Raw genomic sequence first — 19,208 nt, forward strand, 5'->3', positions numbered from 1 at the left:
AGCGAGCAGCAAATCAGCAGACGCCACAGTGCCAACAAATCTTCAGGACTCTGCTTGTTCCAAATAGGCCGGGTTGGCACTGACACACAGGCACACGATGGCAGCCGTCACCAGCAACATTACCACCAGGCTCACATAGTCCTGGTTGTCCTTCAGACTCGCTGGCAGATGGAAACACTCTGCATGTTCAAGTATCAAACTGCACGCTGCTAATCAGTGCTAGCATATGGGAGTGACGCTTTATAGCAGCAACATTGGCTCTCTGTGTGTGTTTGTGTGTCCCTGCGTGAAGCTAAATTCTAACAAATTACACATTTGTTAACAGAAGTCCTGCGTTTTTTTTGTTTTGTTTAATTTCCAGTGGGGTATTTGGAGCCAGTCTGAAGCAATAATAAAATGATACAACTCAGCAGTAAACCGATTTCAATTGTATCATCATGGCTTTTGTTGTTGTTTTTTTTAACCACAAATGCATTCACTATCAGGAGAGTTTCTCTGTGCCGTGTTTTGAAAATCATCAGGAAACTTTGCACACACCACCTCTATTTTAGTAAGTAATTTTTACAGGATGTATATTTTTGTCTCTAATCACTCTTTGAAGATTTAATACGCTTTAGTATGCTTCCTACCTGGAATCACAGAAGGAGGCAAGCAACAGATTGATAGTAAAATAACTATATATATGTATCAAACCTGAAGTGTATATATATATATAAGTGTGTGTGTGTGTTATAAATAATCCTCTTCTATTCATTCTTTTTCCCACGACTACACTGGCACAACCACTTGTAGATTTATTCTAATTACTATATCTGTTTCCTCTTAGCAACATGCATCATCATCATCTCTCCAAATGCCGTATAATTTTCTTAATATATTTTTTTTGTGTGCCAGAAATAATTAATTCAGAAACAGATCTTAGCTCCTCACCCATTCCCTTTGGGATGTTCATGGCTTTTAAGGGTTTGTCTTTTTCTAAATCAGTTTACTGAGTACAATTTGGCTCGACCAGCCGTTTGTCCAAATCTGTTTCTGCATGTAGTGATGCATCACAGCAAATGTCACCTTAAAGCATTTAGCAAGACAAACAGTTCAATAGATTTACAGTTCAGTAATATAGTATCTTCCTCTCTACATTTTAGCAGAATGTAGACATGGATCATTGCAACAGAAATAAAGTGAGCCACTAAAATCAGGTTTTACTTGGTCTAAATATCCACGACTCCTTTAAGTAGTAAATTGATCGGGACAAAACAACTTGTGGCAGGAGAAAAGTGGAAGTGAACCCATAAATGTCAGTTTGCAAAGTGAATGTTAAGTTGTTTTCTTTTATTATTAATTCAGCCTGGATTCATCTTATATATTAAAGACACACATTATTATTTAAGGAGATTTTATTCCCAAAATTCCACAGCTTAGAAAACTGAGAAAAACCTAAAAAGATTAAGATGATTAAAATCCAGACAAGAAGATGAAACTTTCAGCTCCTCTGTAATCCCTCTTCTCTGTCAAATCCGTCTTATCATGATATACCTCTTATCTTGATTTTAGCCCCGTCATAAATATATGAAAACCTGCATCTATTATCAGGGATTCATGCTAACCAATTTTGAGGTGATTTTATGCAGATATGATTATAGCTTCCCTAGTCTCTGAAATGTTTTGGATTGTTATCCTGTGGGACATTTTCCATCTCCAGTTTCAGTTATGCAGTTTACACTTCACTAAATTGAGAGGTATTTCTCTGCTCCGCCAGATCTGCTGTTCTTTATAGAAAGTAAGAGTTTGAATCCTTAACAAACAAATGTCTGCCTTACTTTTGGTGGAGTTAGAAAATGTGATGTCTGGTTTTAAAGATCTGAACAAAAGCAGGGCCATAGAAATCGTGTTATTATGCAATTTTTCTTAAAAATCTTTACTATATTTTGCCCAATCTTTCAGGTGCTCGTTTTCCCGGTTATGAAAACAGTCCTCTCCAAGCAGTCAGCACACCACCCAGTTTCTGTTTGTCTGCTGTGGTTTTCTTAGTGCAAATGAGGACACGGCGGTGCCTCCATCATCTCTGTGACATGCTGTTTTCCATCGGGTGACATTTGAAACCTTATACGGTCAAAAATTAATAACAATAATTTCACTTATTTAGCTTAAGAGAAACAAATTGGGGGTTAATTTTTCAAAGTCATATTTTCACCATGATATTCATTAATTTATTAAAGTCACTGCTTTAGAACTAACTATTCAGTTAGCATGCTAAATATTTAGTTAGCAAGCTAAATATTTAGCACCAAACTAAATGTATAGTGAGCCTGCTAAATATTTAATTCAATGCTAAATATTTAGTTGGCTAGTTACATATTTAGTTCACCAACTAAATATTTAACTCCTATGCAGCAAACTAAATATTTAGTTTGTAAATTACGTAAATGTTTAGCTGTATTTCAAACTAAATATTTAGCTGCCTTGCTTGCTAAATATTTTGTTAGCGTGCTGATGCCAAGTTTCAAATACAGCATGTTCTATTACAGGTCGAAGTTTAAACCTCGAGTTAATTAAAAGAACAACTTTTTTTTTTTTCTGCTGAAGGTCTCACTCTGAAGGAAACATCAGATCTTTTAAAGAATATTTTAAGTTTAAACAGGTTTTTGTATCTCTGGACTTTCTTTGGCTTAGTTCGAACTGATACTGAAAATGACTAATGTAGAGTCTTTTTTACTCTGTGACAAAGAGTGTCGTTGTCAAGGCGACCTTAGTATAATCTGGACTGGGGTTTTCAGTTTTTAATTTAGCTAAAAATCCGCACTGGTTACCAGTCGACCACTCTGTATGTCTTTAATTGAAATATTTAGTTGCCGTTGTGTTGTTATGTTAAGACGCTACTTAAACGAGCCTAAAGCCGTCCTGTATGTGCTCCACTGTGTGTGTGTGTGTGCGTGTGCGTGTGTGTGTGTGCGTGTGCATGTGCGTGTGTGTGTGTGTGTTCCCACCAGGCCCTCCGTTTATTATCTCACCACCAGAGAACATAACAGTGAACATCTCGCAGGATGCCTTCTTCACCTGCCAGGCGGAGGCCTATCCTCGCAACTTGACATACACCTGGTTCTGGGAGGAGGACAACGTCTTCTTCAAGAAGTAAAGTTATGATCATGTTCGTTATCGTTTGCTGATAAACAAGTCTCTTTTGCACCCATACTGTACAGTTACTGCAGATGACTGTATATACATGCCTTAATTGTACAATACTATGCAGAGCTTTTTTTCTATCTTCCACCTAATTTGCTGTGAGTCAGAGAGGTGCAGCACCGTTACAACCAAAAAGTCCACAGTGGCTCCTAAAATAACTCAAAACTGCCAAAAGTAAGAATAATTTCACAAAACCCCTAGAAAGTAAAACAAAAATGAATCCCAGCCAGTGATTTTCAGTAGCTTGAGATGTCCGTCTACGACGTTAACGACTCTCCCCAGTTTACGGCCCACAGACGTGGTGGTTTAATATATTCCAATGGTGGTTAAAACTGAGTGAAATCTTTGGTGCTGGGATCAATAAATGTATCTGCTGTTTGCTGGAATTATGTTTTTGCTGTAGGGCAGAAACTTAATAAGTTGAGGGAATATGAGTTGCTGTGATTTTCGGTTACCTTTGAAGTCAGTTGATGTGTCGAGTTCCCAACATCCAACCGCTCCGCTTTGATTTTTAAACCGAGCTCTGTGACAAGCGTCTTTTATGACCGAGTTAGAACGCCACTTTCACAGGGAAATGAACCAAAAATGACAAAACTGGATAAATGTGTTATCGTTTTTACAACGGTTTCACTTTATACACAAATGACAAGAGAATGAATGTATTTGCTAATGTATTTTCTTCAGTAAATTACAAAAAAAACCATCTTAAAGGTTATGAAACATACTGCCAGGCAGGAGCTTCAGTCTAGAGGACGGTTGACACTAAATGTTGCTCTCTTTGGAAAAAATTACTTGTGTAGAAACAGTTCATTAGGACGCCACTTCCAGGCAGCTGGTGGGTAGATTTAACAGACTTGCTGTGACTTACTGAATTTAGATCCCAGTGCCTCTCTTCATATCCACAGTGACCTCAAGCGGAGAGTCAGTATTCTCATTGATGGCTCCCTCATCATTGTGCAAGTCAAGCCGGAGGACACTGGGAAATACACCTGTTCCCCCAGCAACAGCCTAGGCACACCGCCGTCTGCCTCTGCCTACCTAGCAGTGCAATGTAAGTCAGCATTTAACAATTTTATCCTCTGTTTTGTTGTCAGGATGAAGATTTTATTGCAGATCTTCTTCATAGTCGTGCTTCTGAAATGTTATTTAGCACATCTACTGGATTCCTCTGATTTTTTGCTAAATTGGCCTCATGTGCATTATAAGTGTGTCCCATTGAAAATGCATTGGCTTCCAATGTGTTTAAGTGGGTTTTCACATCTGATATGTAGACTTGGTTTGATTGGGGACCAAACTTGCGATATTTGCTACATTTTCAGCTGGTGTGTTTTGCTCTCACACTGCACTGTGTCAAACTAGCCTTTGAGAAATCTATTCACCCCTTCGCCTGCGATGGCCACTGAGAGAAGTAGTACAGCTGAAACCTCTGAAGTAGACACTTAGTGCAACTTCCTTCTTCACAAAAACAGAGTGGCGTCAGGTTTTAGAGATTGTAGGATTTCTCGTTTTTTTCTTTGGTAAAAGACCACGAGCCACTCTTCCCGCTAGCGCCAGACACAAGCGTTTGTTTTGGTTGCACTTACCCAGAATGTTGTCTGCCTTCTGCTTTTGGAGCGGTCTCCGGTCTGCTTGCCGTTCACACATGCATTCGAACCACTCCAGAGCTCTCTTCAACTGAACAAAGGCCTAGGTTTTTAGATCGACCGGAGTTTGCTTTTTCTGGTCCAAATTGAAGTTCGAATACACATTCACCTCCCCAAACAAACAAGACTTTCTAGGCAAATGAGCTAGAATTGGATTAAAAGGAGGTTTCTTAAAGTTGTTGACTTACAGTGAATTTCCTCCCCTGGTTTATGTGTGTGTGCGTGTTTTGTCAGAGAATGAGAGACACCAACCGCTAGAGTGAAACAAACATTGCAACTTTCAGGGAGGTTGCTGATTATTTTTTCGCAGTCGAAGCAACGGCGCTGTGATCTGACCACATAGAGTTTGAATATCAGGTTGCGAATCTTAGCTCCAGTTTCTTGGTTGTTTTTTAAACACAGCGAATGTTTCTGCTGCTTTTGTCAAACACATTTACCGACAGCAGTAATTAGCTCGACAGACACCCGAGTTTGTTCCTTTTTCTCCACTGATTGATTCTTTGCAATTGGGTGGCAGGCAGGTCAATCAATCTATTGAGTTGGGTGGGCCTGGATTTTAGATATAAAAAAACTGCATGAATGGATGGATTTTAGCAGACAGTTGTAATGTTTAGACTCTGGATGAGGAGAAACACCTCAAATCATTCTGACCTGATAGAGTAAAATTGAGCGACATGAGTGCACCTCCACTTCCCATCACCTGAATATTCATAAAGATAAAATGACAGAGTAAACATCCATGTGTGTTTGGTTTAAACTAGACCCTGCTGTAGATCATTCCCAACAAACTGTTTCCTTCGGGTGTAAGACGAGTTTCTGGACCATCGAACCACTTGGTTCTCTCTAGCAGGCTGACACTCGCTTCCTTCTCCCAGTCAAACACCTGTTTCCTCTCATAAACACTTTTCCATTTTTTTGCTTTTCTGCCTCTCTCCTCTGCCTCTCATTCCAATAGATCATTTCTATATTTCTTATTTGTACTTGTTTATGTACATTTGTGTGCTCGCTGACATATTACCCCTCCCTTTCTCTGGGCTGCCTCCTCATTTCTGAGCTGGAGCGCTCCAGCGGTTCAGCAGTCACTCGGCAGTCGGCTCCAGCCTGTGTGAATCCGTTGCCTGTGTTGCCTGTCGGGTGTTCGGAGCAGACGAGGAGAGGCAGGAGGGAGACGTGAGACCTTGTCGATCGGTGGTCGCCGTGACGCTAGTTAAATCGGCAGATCTTTATCATTTCTCCTGTGCCTCCCGACTGCATGGATGGCTGTGTATGTCTGTGTTTTGTGTGTGTGTGTGCGTGTGTGTGTGCGTGTGTGTGTGTGTGTGTGTGTGTGTGTGTGTGTGTGTGTGTGTGTGTGTGTGTGTGTGTGTGTGTGTGTGTGTGCGTGAGTGCGTGTGTGTTGGGGTGTGTGTGCGTGTGTGTGTGTGTTTGTGAACAGAGGTAGGCAACACCAGTCTGGAGAGGGAAGGGAGGAGTGAGGAAAAAGGGGGGATTACATCATTGCTGTAAGACTGGTGACTTTTCTCATCAGACTGCAGGGGGCTCTCTGATTTGTTCTGTCCTATTATTTCCTCTGATGTTCTTCTTTTCACTTTGCTCCCCTTCTGTCAGCCGTCAATGTTCTCCCTTCTCCTTCTGTCTCTTTTCTCTTCCTGTCTTTTTCCTTGAAGGGCTGTGCCGGCAACTAACTTCCCCTCAGCGTCAGTGGGAACCGAGCGCGTCGTGAGCGATAGGGCTCTCTGAGTTCTATATTTAGAAACCCGGCTGATATTCTAGTCTGCGGTGCCGGTGGCAGCGGCGCTTCCGCTCACAGTCTGGGCTTCAGGACAGACGTGCGTGTAGGTCCCGAGTTGTCCAAGCCGTCCAGCTTTTCCACCTCACTCAGTCGCTTGCCCTGCTGCTCATTTTCTCTCCCTTGCGGCGCTGTTGTTCCCCCTGCTCCTCGGTGACAGCATCCCATCACCAGCTCTCCTCCAGCGGCTCCGCTCTGCCTTACGTCATGCAGTCACTTCTGTCTCTCACCTGTCCTGTTTCCCACGCTCAGCCTCACTTCTCCTCCCTCTATTGCTCTGCTGATAGCTCTCCCCTCCTCCACTCAGTCACCTCATCTTTCATGCTTATCACCCAGTGCATAATGGGAAGCTCTCCTCCCTGACCTTAGTGGGGCACCACAATGTTCTGCCCTGTCCTCCAATTTCTGGATCAACTGAAACATTTTCCTTTTTTTTTGTCTATTCTTATTTAGAGAATAATGACCTCTCCCTTCCTTGTTGTCTGATTTTAAAAGGGTTTGATGACTGAATCAAACACCAGTTGAAAGAAGGTTTTTATGATGCAGAGGGGAAAGTAGGAGGTTTATTCACATGCCTTGCAGGGAAGGATAATTAGCATAATACATCTTTGTTCCAGTAAGTGCTGGGCTGTGTGTAGATGGCAAGAGAGGCTTTAAACCTCACCGTTATAAAACTGCTGCTGCAAAAAGGGAAATCTTTGCGTCGCCGAGTCATAGTATCAACCATTAGACGCAGTATGGAAGTGAAACCAGGAAATAAATATTTTCTCGTCTGCATATGGGCTTCACAGTGGAGCAGTTTGCAGCGGTGTGGCTTTGCAGGACGCCCTTAGGTGTGAGTGTGTGTGTGTGGGGGTGTGTGTTGTTGTTTGGCATGTGTCTCTGTGTTGACCTGTCCTGAGTGTGTCCCACCTCTAGCCCAGTGACTGCTGGAGGTGGCGTCGATAGGCAGATTGATGGGTGTTCTGCATACCAAACACAAAATTTTTTATGCTTTGGCTTAATTGTGCTGAGTCTTTAACTGTGAATGTTTGATTTGGCCAGATGAGACCAAGACTAAGTTCACACAGCAGACAAATGTGACCCAGATGTGCCCATATGCGACCCATATTTGACTTTTTATGGCTCTCTGAATGGATCAATTGGATCAAAAAAAAACAAATCTGCTGTGTGCCACTTCCATATATGGTACTAAATCAGATACATGGTCATATTGCATTTAATCCTACTTTTACGTCATTGTATCGAGGCGCGTGTCATAATCCTGCACCAGAAGAAGCCAGACACTATAAATTCAAAAGTAAACGATGGTTGAAAATTATAAATATGCTCCCAAGTGCATTACATCACAACGCCACCTCACCTGGTCTGAGTACACATCCAAACAGACTCCTAGATGCAGTCAGTGCATCTTCTGCATTGACTGCTTCTCCAGTGAAACACACCGAATTTTGCAGCATATCTACATGGTAAGGCTGTCAAAGTCAAGCTAGCATAACTGACCTACTTCCGTCTCCCTCTCTTATTTTCCTATGTTAAAACTTTTTACTGACCTTTCACCTGTGATACCCCTGGACCTTGTTAACTAGTTGTCATAATGTTGACAATTAATAACAAAACACTGCGTCCCTTTTTCTTCTAAGATTTTGCGCGTTATGTTGACAGCTTGACAGCTAAAACCAATGATGGTTATAATCGGCAAGCCCGTATTTTGCCGTCCAGCAGGGAGCTGGGGGGCGGGATCTTGTGTGTGTGACGTCACATTTCAACTTCTCTATACCCTGTCTCAAATACTTTATTGTAAGCTGTGAAACTGTAGCCATGCATGCGTTAGAATAGAAGTCTGTAAACACAGAGTTAGGTAGAAGTTATGTACTTCAGGTATGACGCTCTCTGCTCTTAATGACAGCACGCTAAATGTACTGTTTTCACTGTGTGTGCCACATCAACTGTTGGGAGATTTTTAAGGCTTTTAATTTGGGATAAAACTGATGAATTACTCTTGAATTACTCCACACGTCACACAATATTATCGAAATACACAAATGCTGTTCTGAGATCAGCCGTGCTCCACAGAAGGTAAATAAATTTGTCACTGTGCAGTGAGCCTGCTGTCTGAAGCCGAGAGATTTCTCAAGGCTCCTCACACATCTGCTGCGACAGCCAGACATTCGGTTCCCCTCACTACAACGGGTTGATTTTTATCAGTCGCCTTTTCTCTTTCTGTAATCACCAGATCCTGCCCGTGTGGTAAACATGCCATCTGTCATTTATGTGGCCATTGGCCTCCCAGGCTTCATCCGCTGCCCAGTAGATGCCAACCCCCCTCTGACTCTGGTTAAGTGGAAAAAAGATGGCCTCCCTCTACGGATAGACAAGGTGATTCAGTTCGTTTGAGGAAGTCTGTTCCTTAGTTTTTTATAACCTTCTGGATAGTTTAGTAAAAATGTGCATATTCAGTATTTGCTAAGCAGTGAATAAACCATCACGATTGTTTCTCACAGTACCCTGGTTGGAGCCAGATGGATGATGGGAGCATCCGTGTTGCAGAGGTGACAGAGGATTCTCTTGGCACCTACACCTGCATGCCTTACAATGCCCTGGGATCCATGGGATGGTCTCCTCCTGCTCCCCTGGTGCTAAAGGTAAACACGTCTCAGCTGCACAACGGCCGACCTGGACTTCACATAAACCGTTTAGCCTTTTCTCACAGTGATTACCCACCTACAGTAGTAGTAAAGTAGTACTTTTACTTTACCTCTGCCTAGAATTAACACTGTGAAGAAAACAGAGAAATTGCACGTTGTAACATTCTGCAATTACATTAACTTCTGATCATGTAAATTGTAAAAAGAATTGATGGAACGGATGAACACTTATTCGAAGTGAAGATTATTACCGTTTGTTTTTAATAGCGATGCACCAATCCACTTTTTTCACTTCCGATACCAACGCAGATATGTATTGGGAATCCTTAAATAAACCAGAGGCACACTCTGCGTTTCACTTACACATTACGACCGTCTCGCCAATGTACAGGACCCTCCAAAATTCTCTGTGGTTCCTGGAGGGGAGTACAGGCAGGAGGCTGGAAGGGAGCTTGTCATCCCATGTGAAGCAGAGGGAGATCCTTTTCCGAATATCACATGGAGGAAGGTACCACCCTCACACCTGGCTGTAGTTCCAGTTTCTTATGCTGTGTCACAGTCAGTATTTTAGTGCTCGGTGTTGTGATCTCCCTTCTGACCGGAACGACTAACAACATTGTCCTTCTTTCTTCGGTGTTTGAGACTTTGGATTGCGTGTGCCTCTTGTTCATTGTGTCTGCTTATTATTTCCTCGGGCGGGGCGGACTGCAGGTAGGGAAGCCCAGTAAAAGCAAGCACAATGTTCTGCCTCGGGGCAGCTTACAGCTGAAGTCGCTCACAAAGGATGACCACGGGGAGTGGGAGTGTGTCGCCACCAACGTTGCCACAAGCATCACTGCCAGCACGCATGTCCAAGTCATAGGTACGTAAAAACTAACTGAATCATCTGTACAAGCACTTCCAGCAAGAGTAAGTTGCAGTAGTTATTTTCTGTATGGCTTCATTGGTCGATGCTGTTTTGCAAACCTCGCCGAATTGATTGACAGCAACAGTTGCTTATCTCAGGTCACTAACTCTAACCCTTTCCTTCATGTTACCACATAACTGTTTTAATTTCTGTAAGTTTTTCTTGTGATTTTTATAGACTGTTTTCACGTAATTGTGCTTTGAGCTGCTTGGGTTCTTAACCTTCCTGGCTCACAGTTAATTTGTCTGGCAGGTGAACTGAACGACGTCTCCATAACATCGACACTCGGCGACTAATGTGCCGCTTTAACAAACTTCCCCCCCGTTTCCATAGGCACAAGCCCCCACTCCCCCACCAGTGTCCGCGTCGCCACCTCCTCCACCTGGGCCAACGTGTCCTGGGAGGCCAGCTACGACGGAGGCTTCCAGCAGACATACTCAGTCTGGTACGGCCATGTGTGAGTCACCCCAGCATGCTTTGCTTCCTGCTTTTTCTTCCTTCATCGTGTCCTTATTTTGTTGCTGGATACGTCTTTTCTCGGGTTACGTTCAGAGCAGTTGTAAAACCGCAGAAATGGGGAAAGTACAAGGAAATCCAGTTTCAGTGAGTTTTTTAAAGAAACAAACAAACAAAAAAAAGATGATTGCAACCAAACTGAACATGACCCAACTCTATCCTGCTGCTGCCGCTGCATCGCTCTGCTTTACTGGGCCTCAGCTGAAATGCTTGTTGTAGCTTAATACATGAAAACATTGTGTGATATGATAAGAATCTGGGCAAGTTGTTACAGTCTACGGAGCAAGTTGATTGATAAGTTGAAATGTATTTTATTAGAAAAAAAAGAGCAGAGTTTTGACAAAATCCTCTTTTCATAAACACTCATTGTTTGTGAACTTGAATAGATTTAAACCGAGTAAAGAAAAAATGTTTACAAAGCCCTAAACTCCCTGCTGCTTTGTGTTAATTATGACACTGAGCTCACAAGTAATCCACAAAACCCCTACAAACAAAACTAAAAACTATAGTTTTTATTGGTCAATGACATCAATCTGAGATGTCATGTCTTCAACACAACGATGAATAGAAGATGATTTAATTGATCATTTAGTTACCGTGGAGACTGAGCCTTCATGACATCACACCTGACCAAATATTTTACTTGGTAATCAGGATATTAAACACTTTGCTCATTGTTGCCATTTATTCTGTTGGACAGTAACTCAGAATAACTTTGGCATCTGGAATCTGAATCTGTTTACTGCCAAATTATGTCAATCAGTCCCTCCAATTTTCTTTTAGGATTATCATGGAAATTCACGAAAAATTAATAAATCCCTGCACTTTTTTTTTCACTAATAATTTGGAGTTTATTGCAGATTTTTCTCAAAAGTTGTCAAAAAGCTGCCTGAGCCTCAAATGATGTCAGATTAGAGTCTATAATCTATAATCTATACAGCAAGTAATAAAAAGTCGCATTTGCTGTCATAAATAAGCACAAATCTCGCAAATGTTTCCAAAGTAACAAATACTTAGATTTTTTTTTTTTTTTTTGCAAAAAAATCACAAAAAGAATCACAAAATCCTGGAGGGACTGAAAAGATGTTCAATAATGTTTCAATTTTTAAGAATTCATTAATATTTCAACAGTTTGTGATCAGGTTTTATCAATACATTCTGGCACAACCGGCCCTTTAAGAGCATTCATGATCTTGATTTGGCCCAAAACCAGAAAGAGTTTGACACTGTAACACAGTATGTGTAGCTATAATTATGTGGTATTAAAAAAAAAGATAAAGAAGAAGTCCTAAGCAGTGATGGTAAACTACAGTGCATGATAATCAAGTCAGAATTGTGTAAAAAGGGAATATATTTAAAGTACAAGGTGACAGAGGTGATGATTCCCGATTCAGACATGCTATAAAAAAATCAGTCAAATCCTAATTTTATTCTGATCACTGCCACCCATCATGTTTTATTAATAAAGTGAAGTAGCCAGAGAGCAGAACGAATAGGAAAACAAGCAGACAGCGGCTTTAATTAAAGATATTCATACTGACAGCGAGCCTGTGTGATCAGCACTCGGATGGCCCGTGTCGCTGCAGCCCTGCTGTCATTTAGAAGAGGCTTCAAAACGCCGCAGATTGGATTCCTGCACAGCTGACTTTGTCACATCGCTTAATAAAAGATGTGCAGTTGCTCGGGAAAAGTATTCACGCCCCTTGAACGATTCGTTTTTTGTTGCATCAAAAAATACGTAACCCATAAACGGTGTTCAAGGGAGTGAATGTTGATACAATCGCTTATTTTATGTTAGATATTTTTATTGAACTGTGAGTATTCTGTTCAAATCAGTTTTCAATTTGATGTTAAAGTTTGTTTTTATTTTGTCCAAAAGGCCAAATTGTGTTGATCACTATTGATTTGTAAAAGCAATACAAACAGTCAAACCTCCAACCTGCTTTTTCACAGGCTCTGTGTATGTATCTGCATTTATTTTATTGGGAATTTATGCATCAGATCAACACAAAATAGTGTGTAATTGTAAACGTCAAGTGGAAGGACACATGGTTTTGAAAAAGTTTTCCAGAGTGAACGCTTTGTGGCATGTATATGTACCAGATCTGCACATGTTGAGTATGAAACACTGGCACATCTTTCATTACTCATCAAGCTCTGTCAGCCTGAGCAGAGTGAGACCTCAATTACTGTGTCTTTCCAAAGACTTAGTTCTGGACTTTGACTGGGCCATTCCAATACAAAAAGATAAAAGATCATGAGGTATGAATACTTCTTCAAGGTACCCTATTAAATGCACTGTAATGTAAACATTATCACATTTATAACCTTTTAAAACTGCACTCCAAGCGGTTTGCATATTTTTAGCTCCTGTGATTGTGTAAATTTATACAACCCTGTATTTCTTTATCAAAAACAAGTGCTTTTGATACAGTTGCAAAGTTATTGCATGTTTGTAGTCATGTGCTTCAGTTGTTGCTGGAGATCATTCAATGTGAGTGTACGGCATGGCCAAATGGCAAAATGCAAAGCTAAACGCAGCATGATGCTGATACTATTTACTGGCTGCCATGTTCTGAATAAAGAATAAAATGTATTAAAATGTGAATGTTTTAGTGAATCGCTGCAGAAAGAAAGAATCCGCCAATGTAATTGACAGACTTACTGCCTGGGCAACTGTTAGCTGAAGTTAAGCCCAGCAGTCTGCAGTTTGGAACTGAAGCACAAACTTAGCATAAACAAGCAGTGGCCTTGCTGCTTATGGACCTTACCACAGGGGCCGCATTTCATTGGCTAATGCCCATTTTACGTAACAGCGCTTATGTGAAACCTTACCGTCTCACAAACGCAAGCTACTGTAGTAAATACATGCTAATGTACATTGTGGACTAGCAGACCGGCAGAAAGTTTTTGCGTCAGAACTCGAAAAAAAATGGTTCTCCATTGTCAGTGGGGTATCTGTACAGGCGATGTCAGGTATCCTGATCGTATTTGTGAAACTAAAATTCACAGATTTCCAAAATCTGAAACGGAAAGCCTTGCTTGGATTAAAGCTTGTGCATGACCGCATTTGCAGCTCAACCGGTAGGATCAATAAGAACAAAGGATTGTCTGCTGGTGTAAGTATTATTGCTTTGCTTTGTTTGTGTTTAGTGAATGAAAAAAAGAAAGTAAATAATAAACACATCCCTTATGAAAACCTTTTAGCCAAGTACAGCATAATGGCAGTACCGACACAACTTCTACACCTTGAAACCTGTCTGTTACACAGCCTTACGTTAGCTGAACAGATGCAATGTGTACCGTATCTGACATACATTAAAGATTTTATTTTACCTGAAAAGGCTTTTTACTAAACTGTAATCGTGTTAGCCACTCTAATCGTGTTAGCCTCCGAGTACCATGTATCAGGCCTAGGCACATACGAACATTTACCAACAGAAATCACCCTCAAAGCCATGAATGCCCGACTTACCCAGCCTTGCAAGAACAATAGGCGTCAGTGATCTTGCCCACAGCTATATTTATGCTGAGGATCTGCTGTGTTCCTCATCGACTGGTAGCATTTAGCTGTGACGCGCACAATGTTGGAGGCATCGCGTGGCTCTAACACCTTGATGTCATCGAAAAAAGATGACATGAACTTGTTGGTTCCCTTGTCCATTGTCGTGGCTGATATTTTTTGAAAATCCGGCAGAAATACTAAACTAATCGACTCAGAAATACTCTGCAGAGAGTCAGTCGAAATGAAATTACACATAGAAACTAAGCACCGCGAGGCTTTGTTTGTGAGACATGCAGTCACATGAGACTTTTGAGGGGCGTTTCTGGGTGGAGCTTGGTAAGGTCCATTGTGTCAAACTGGTCGTGCTGTATTGAATCAAGGAGGCAGACATGGTGTGTTTGTAACAGTCATTAAACTGCTTGGTTCCTAGAGATGAGTAGGATTTTTGATTTTTGATTTAGGTATCACCACAAGGGGGCGCCTATTCCCCTTTTCCTTTGTTGTACTTTTGTACAGAGTAAGAACTCGTCTTCTACGTTGTAGAGAGGAGAAACATCGGTGCAGAGCGGTGAACTGTCATTACTTTTCTCATGTTTAAGACTATAATGTTTAGTACCATGGAGACCTGGCTTTACGTGGACAAAGTGAAATAAAGTTAAAGTGTGGAATACTCCAACAGTGCGACCTGCTGTTTAGGGTTAGCATGGCTAGCCACCGCTGCTAACTCCTTCTCCAACCTCTCACCGCACCGTCACATGTTACACACAGGTTACCATTAAGGATAACATCACACCCAACCTAACCATGTTCCACATGCAAGCTAAACACTTGTCAAGTTCGCTATTTCCTGTCCTGTACGCATTGACCAAGCCAACTGCTCCGGAAGTTAATAACTGTGTGTGTGTGTGTGTGTGTGTGTGTGTGTGTGTGTGTGTGTGTGTGTGTGTGTGTGTGTATATATCCATTTTGGATTTTACAGTCATTATCTTCATTTGTAATCATGACACACCAACAGGGTAACATACTATCATATTACCCAAAATATGAAGTCGTAGCCAGTTTCTAAAGGCATCTATAAGTGTTGGAGACATGAAGAAGACAGTTCCATTATTTTCCTGTCCTTTTCCCCCCATGCCATGTCTTCCTTTTTGTTCATTCACATTTCACTTCTACTCAGGCTGAAGAGGGAGCGTTTAGGTCCACACGACTGGGTTTCCATACCAGTACCTGGAGGCCAGGACTGGATGGCGGTGCCGGGCTTGGAGCCAGAGACAACGTACCAGTTTAGTGTCCTGGCCCAAAATAAGCTTGGCACAGGCCCTTTCAGCGAGGTCGTCACTGTGAACACTCTAGGTGAGTATAACAGCCACTCGCTGGAAAGAGATCCTAAATTAATGTGACTTCAGAGGCTGGGTGAATACAAAACAAGTTTAGTTTATGTTTAGTTTAATTGATATGTTAAGTCACAGTAAACTTCTATGTTCATGAATATTATCAGGTAATTTTTTTTTTACTTGATAGATGAGTGAGTGCTGCTTGTGTAAAGTTGCTCAGGTTGTTCTGTCTGCGAAAGGCAGTTTATAAATAAACTTGTTTACACACTGGTGTCTGGCAGTAATATTATACAGCAAGATGTCTTTAGTCAGAAGTCTTCAGATGTGTTGCAAGCCTGACTGCTGCTGGAGATCCTTCCTGCCCACAGCATTTCCATCCACCATGACTGTGTGAAGACTCTTGGATGATAGGAGTTATGATGACATTTAATTTTCCCTTTGAAACAAAATATTTTTTAATTGAATTAAATTTGAATTAAATGCGAGAACAGATATTTTGAATCAGATTTGGCCCTTGAGTTTAGACGCAAGTTTATAAACTCAGCACTTGATAGGAAAGCATCTTGTTCCCAGTCAAAGGACTTTTTTTTTTTTAATATATTGATTCGGGATTTCTATTGCTTAACTCTAAAATCATAATTACAAACGGCTTTTTAAACATCTTTAAAGTGATTGTTGTTCTTCTTTAGTAAAGGTGTCCTCTTGTTTAACCAGCAGTTATCAGACTAACTTTTATGGGTTTAGTTTGGTTATTCCAGCTTTGAGGCGAGGGTTGTTAATGTTGCTCAATCTAAGTGCAAATGAAGCTGTCACAGATTATTATGCAAAGATAAGTGACATGCTGAAAATGGAGATAACTAACCGTGCTGAACCATGTGTGAGCCAAGGAGGAGAAACCCAGAGGTCAAAGCTTTCTGCTGCTGGGTTGCTCCTGCTCTCTCTCTCTCTCTCTCTCTCTCTCTCTCTCTCTCTCTCTCTCTCTCTCACTTAAAAGCATTTCATCCAACACCTCAAAAAAAAAAAATCTACAGATTTCATATTTCTTGGTTCTACTCGAGAAGGAACCAGTGGAACTGGTAGATATGCTGACAATCAGTATTTTTTGGCCTCTAGACAATTTTTGTTGCAGTAATTTGTGATTCTAAACACTCAGTTTTGTTAAAATACAATATTGTTATTTTTACCGTGCAAGCATTTTGTTGTGAAATGTCGAGAATTGTAAGAAAACAGAAGCTTTCCTCGGGAAAACTCTTCAGTCTCAAACCATGTGACCAGTTTTCTGACCTGATATGCTCTTTCAGTATTTCCTACAAGTACCCCTGAACCATTGGTGCTGCTTACCCCACCACGGTGCCTCACAGCCAATCGCACGCAGCAGGGAGTCCTGCTCACCTGGATCCCACCTGCCAATCACACAGCACCTATCCAGCATTATGTAATGGAGTTCCGTCTGGGGGAACGATGGGAGATCTTGGATGACAGCATTCCTGCAGGAGAGCTGGAGCTGCTTGCCCGAGACCTTATCCAGGTACAACGTATCCCAAATCCTGACTGGTGGTGACACATCGTTGTCTTTTCAGTGCTTAGAGGCGATCAGGGTCTTTTGGGGTTATGTTTCTTTGTGACCAGATTTCCTCAATGAGATTAAGACCCAGCGACTTTTCCTGCTCACAGATCTTTGTGTTGCCTTTTTGTAATTTTTGCCTTGTACAATGTTGCTCAATCGGGCTGAAAAACGTAGATCTTTGTTGTTGTTTTTGGGCTAAATTGTAAGGAAGCCCAGTTCTGCTGTGTGAGAAGTATCAGCTTCTTAAAGAGACAGAGGCCCAATTTCAAGGCTTTAATTTGTGAAGTCAAATATCTTTTAAGTGAGGTTTGATATATGCCACATTTTTATCACAACTTAATTTGAAATGGTTACTTGATTGTGCTATAAAACACACCTTGAGTGATTCCTCAGAGAAAATAACTTTGTGCCCGTCTTCTAATGTCGATCCTTGTCCTTCCTAAAGAATTTTAGTCTGTCTTTGACAATTTGTTCCTCCAGTAAAGGGTGTTTTTTTTGACCTTCTTGTCAAAAAGACAGTGATCTAAATGCATTCATCTCCCTGTCTGTGCAGAAGCTCTCATGACTACTCGCTGCTGATGTTAAGCAAAAATCTAAAACACACTCTGTGAGTAGAGATCCTGGTGCTCCGCGCACACTTTTGGATCGTGTTCACTGCAGCTGAGCTTCTCACCCTAAAGCTCTTGGTGATCCAGAAAACTGTGCTTTGAGCTGTGATATTTTTAGCAGCAGTTAGCTTAAAAGTCAGAACCTTACGACACAAAGAAACCGTGTCTGCGTGACGAGACTTTTAAGCACATCTGTCCCTCTGGCATAGCAATCAGTCTGCTAATTAGTCTGAGAAATTGATTGGAGCCAATCATTTTGTGCAAAATTCAGTGTCATATAGTAAAAATAAAGGTTTTTCATTATTAACTGATAAATATTTGTGAACTTTCTGAAGTAGAACTTTCTGTTTTGTGACTGCATCTAGAAGTTGAAGGTGTGATGTGGGGGGCCCGTACGACGATCACTAATTAGCCTCACATGTCGGCTCGCCACAAATAAAACAGTTTCATTAACACCACCGTCTTCCGTGGTGCCGAATGCTGTCACGTTCGGCACGGTTGTCATAGTAACAGGGCAGGTGTGCACAAGCTGATTAGGCTGACTCTGTGGGCTTCTGCGTCAACGGTTTAGTTCTGGTTCGGTGTAAAACGTGCGGGGAAACTATAGATTTTATCTCAGTAAGACATAACGCTAAAACATGAAACTAATAGATGCATTTTAACAGAACGTTAAAGTAGAAAAAAAGGCAAAGGAAGGAAAAACCTTGAACGTAAACTGATGCGCTCCGAGTAAACGGTCGTTTACTTGCAGCCCGGCGCCGCTGCAGCGTGTTTGAGCATTTTTCTTTAATCTAACTGCCACTTTCAGGTCCACAAAAGTGCTTTTATTTCTCCTTGCTCTTCCCGCAAACGCCCACACATACACTTCATCTCTCTCGTTGCCTCATTCAAACACACACACACGTTACACCTGGGTTGTGTAACTTCGCTGCTGCGGATTTCTTCCTCTGTGGTCAAAGTGCTAAAGCCACGAGGTTTCGTTCGGTTCGCTGTTCTTCGTTTTTGCATATGTGTGAAAGTGAATGTTTGCTCCGATCACGTTGCTCAATCTGTTCGTCCCGGTCATCGCTGCCGACGGCTCAGTGTGAAGCCAGCTGCACCGCAAAGTGTCTTAAAGCAAGTAGTAAACAGGACGACCCGAGATCATCGAGTCAGAAAAGATTAAATATGCTCTGCACTTCCACGTCTGTTATTTAGACATGTGATTCATCTTCTTTAATTTCAGCCTGTTTTCTCCTCCTGCGTGTCATTAGCACCGCTTCATTTCCAGGTGCTTTACGTGGGAATGACGTGATGCCTTTAGAGAGCCAAGAAACTCAAAAACTCAATTTATTTTCTCCTGTCACTTTGGTGCAAACTTCAGTCTCTGACAAAAAGACTGAAGCTGCCAGAAGAAATGCACTGATTGAGGTGTGTTGTGGTGGTGCAGGGGTTAAGCACAACCCACATATGGAGGCCTTAGTCCTCAGGGCAGTGGTTGCAGGTTCGATTCTGGCCTGGCAACCTTTGCC

General features: G+C 41.6%; 1 protein-coding gene across 7 annotated transcripts in view; it reads left to right on the forward strand.

Moving 5' to 3' along the window:
• The window catches only part of LOC103476218 (protein turtle homolog B), a 90,111-nt gene that overhangs the window by 46,031 nt on the left and 24,872 nt on the right, over nucleotides 1-19,208 (forward strand). For 5 of the 7 annotated variants that reach the window (XM_008428396.3, XM_081615255.1, XM_081615254.1 and 2 more), the window contains 9 exons: nucleotides 2,988-3,129; nucleotides 4,086-4,231; nucleotides 8,849-8,991; nucleotides 9,117-9,257; nucleotides 9,652-9,768; nucleotides 9,972-10,122; nucleotides 10,501-10,624; nucleotides 15,366-15,541; nucleotides 16,824-17,050. In XM_008428396.3, the coding sequence (XP_008426618.1) occupies nucleotides 2,988-3,129; nucleotides 4,086-4,231; nucleotides 8,849-8,991; nucleotides 9,117-9,257; nucleotides 9,652-9,768; nucleotides 9,972-10,122; nucleotides 10,501-10,624; nucleotides 15,366-15,541; nucleotides 16,824-17,050 (1,367 nt within the window). The remainder of the gene's footprint in view (nucleotides 1-2,987; nucleotides 3,130-4,085; nucleotides 4,232-8,848; nucleotides 8,992-9,116; nucleotides 9,258-9,651; nucleotides 9,769-9,971; nucleotides 10,123-10,500; nucleotides 10,625-15,365; nucleotides 15,542-16,823; nucleotides 17,051-19,208) is intronic. The other 2 variants (XM_008428390.3, XM_008428393.3) reach the window with 1 other exon arrangement.

Source organism: Poecilia reticulata, chromosome 14 (genome assembly GCF_904066995.2).
Source record: "Poecilia reticulata chromosome 14, P_reticulata-male-v2, whole genome shotgun sequence".
NCBI classification, from domain to species: domain Eukaryota; kingdom Metazoa; phylum Chordata; class Actinopteri; order Cyprinodontiformes; family Poeciliidae; genus Poecilia; species Poecilia reticulata.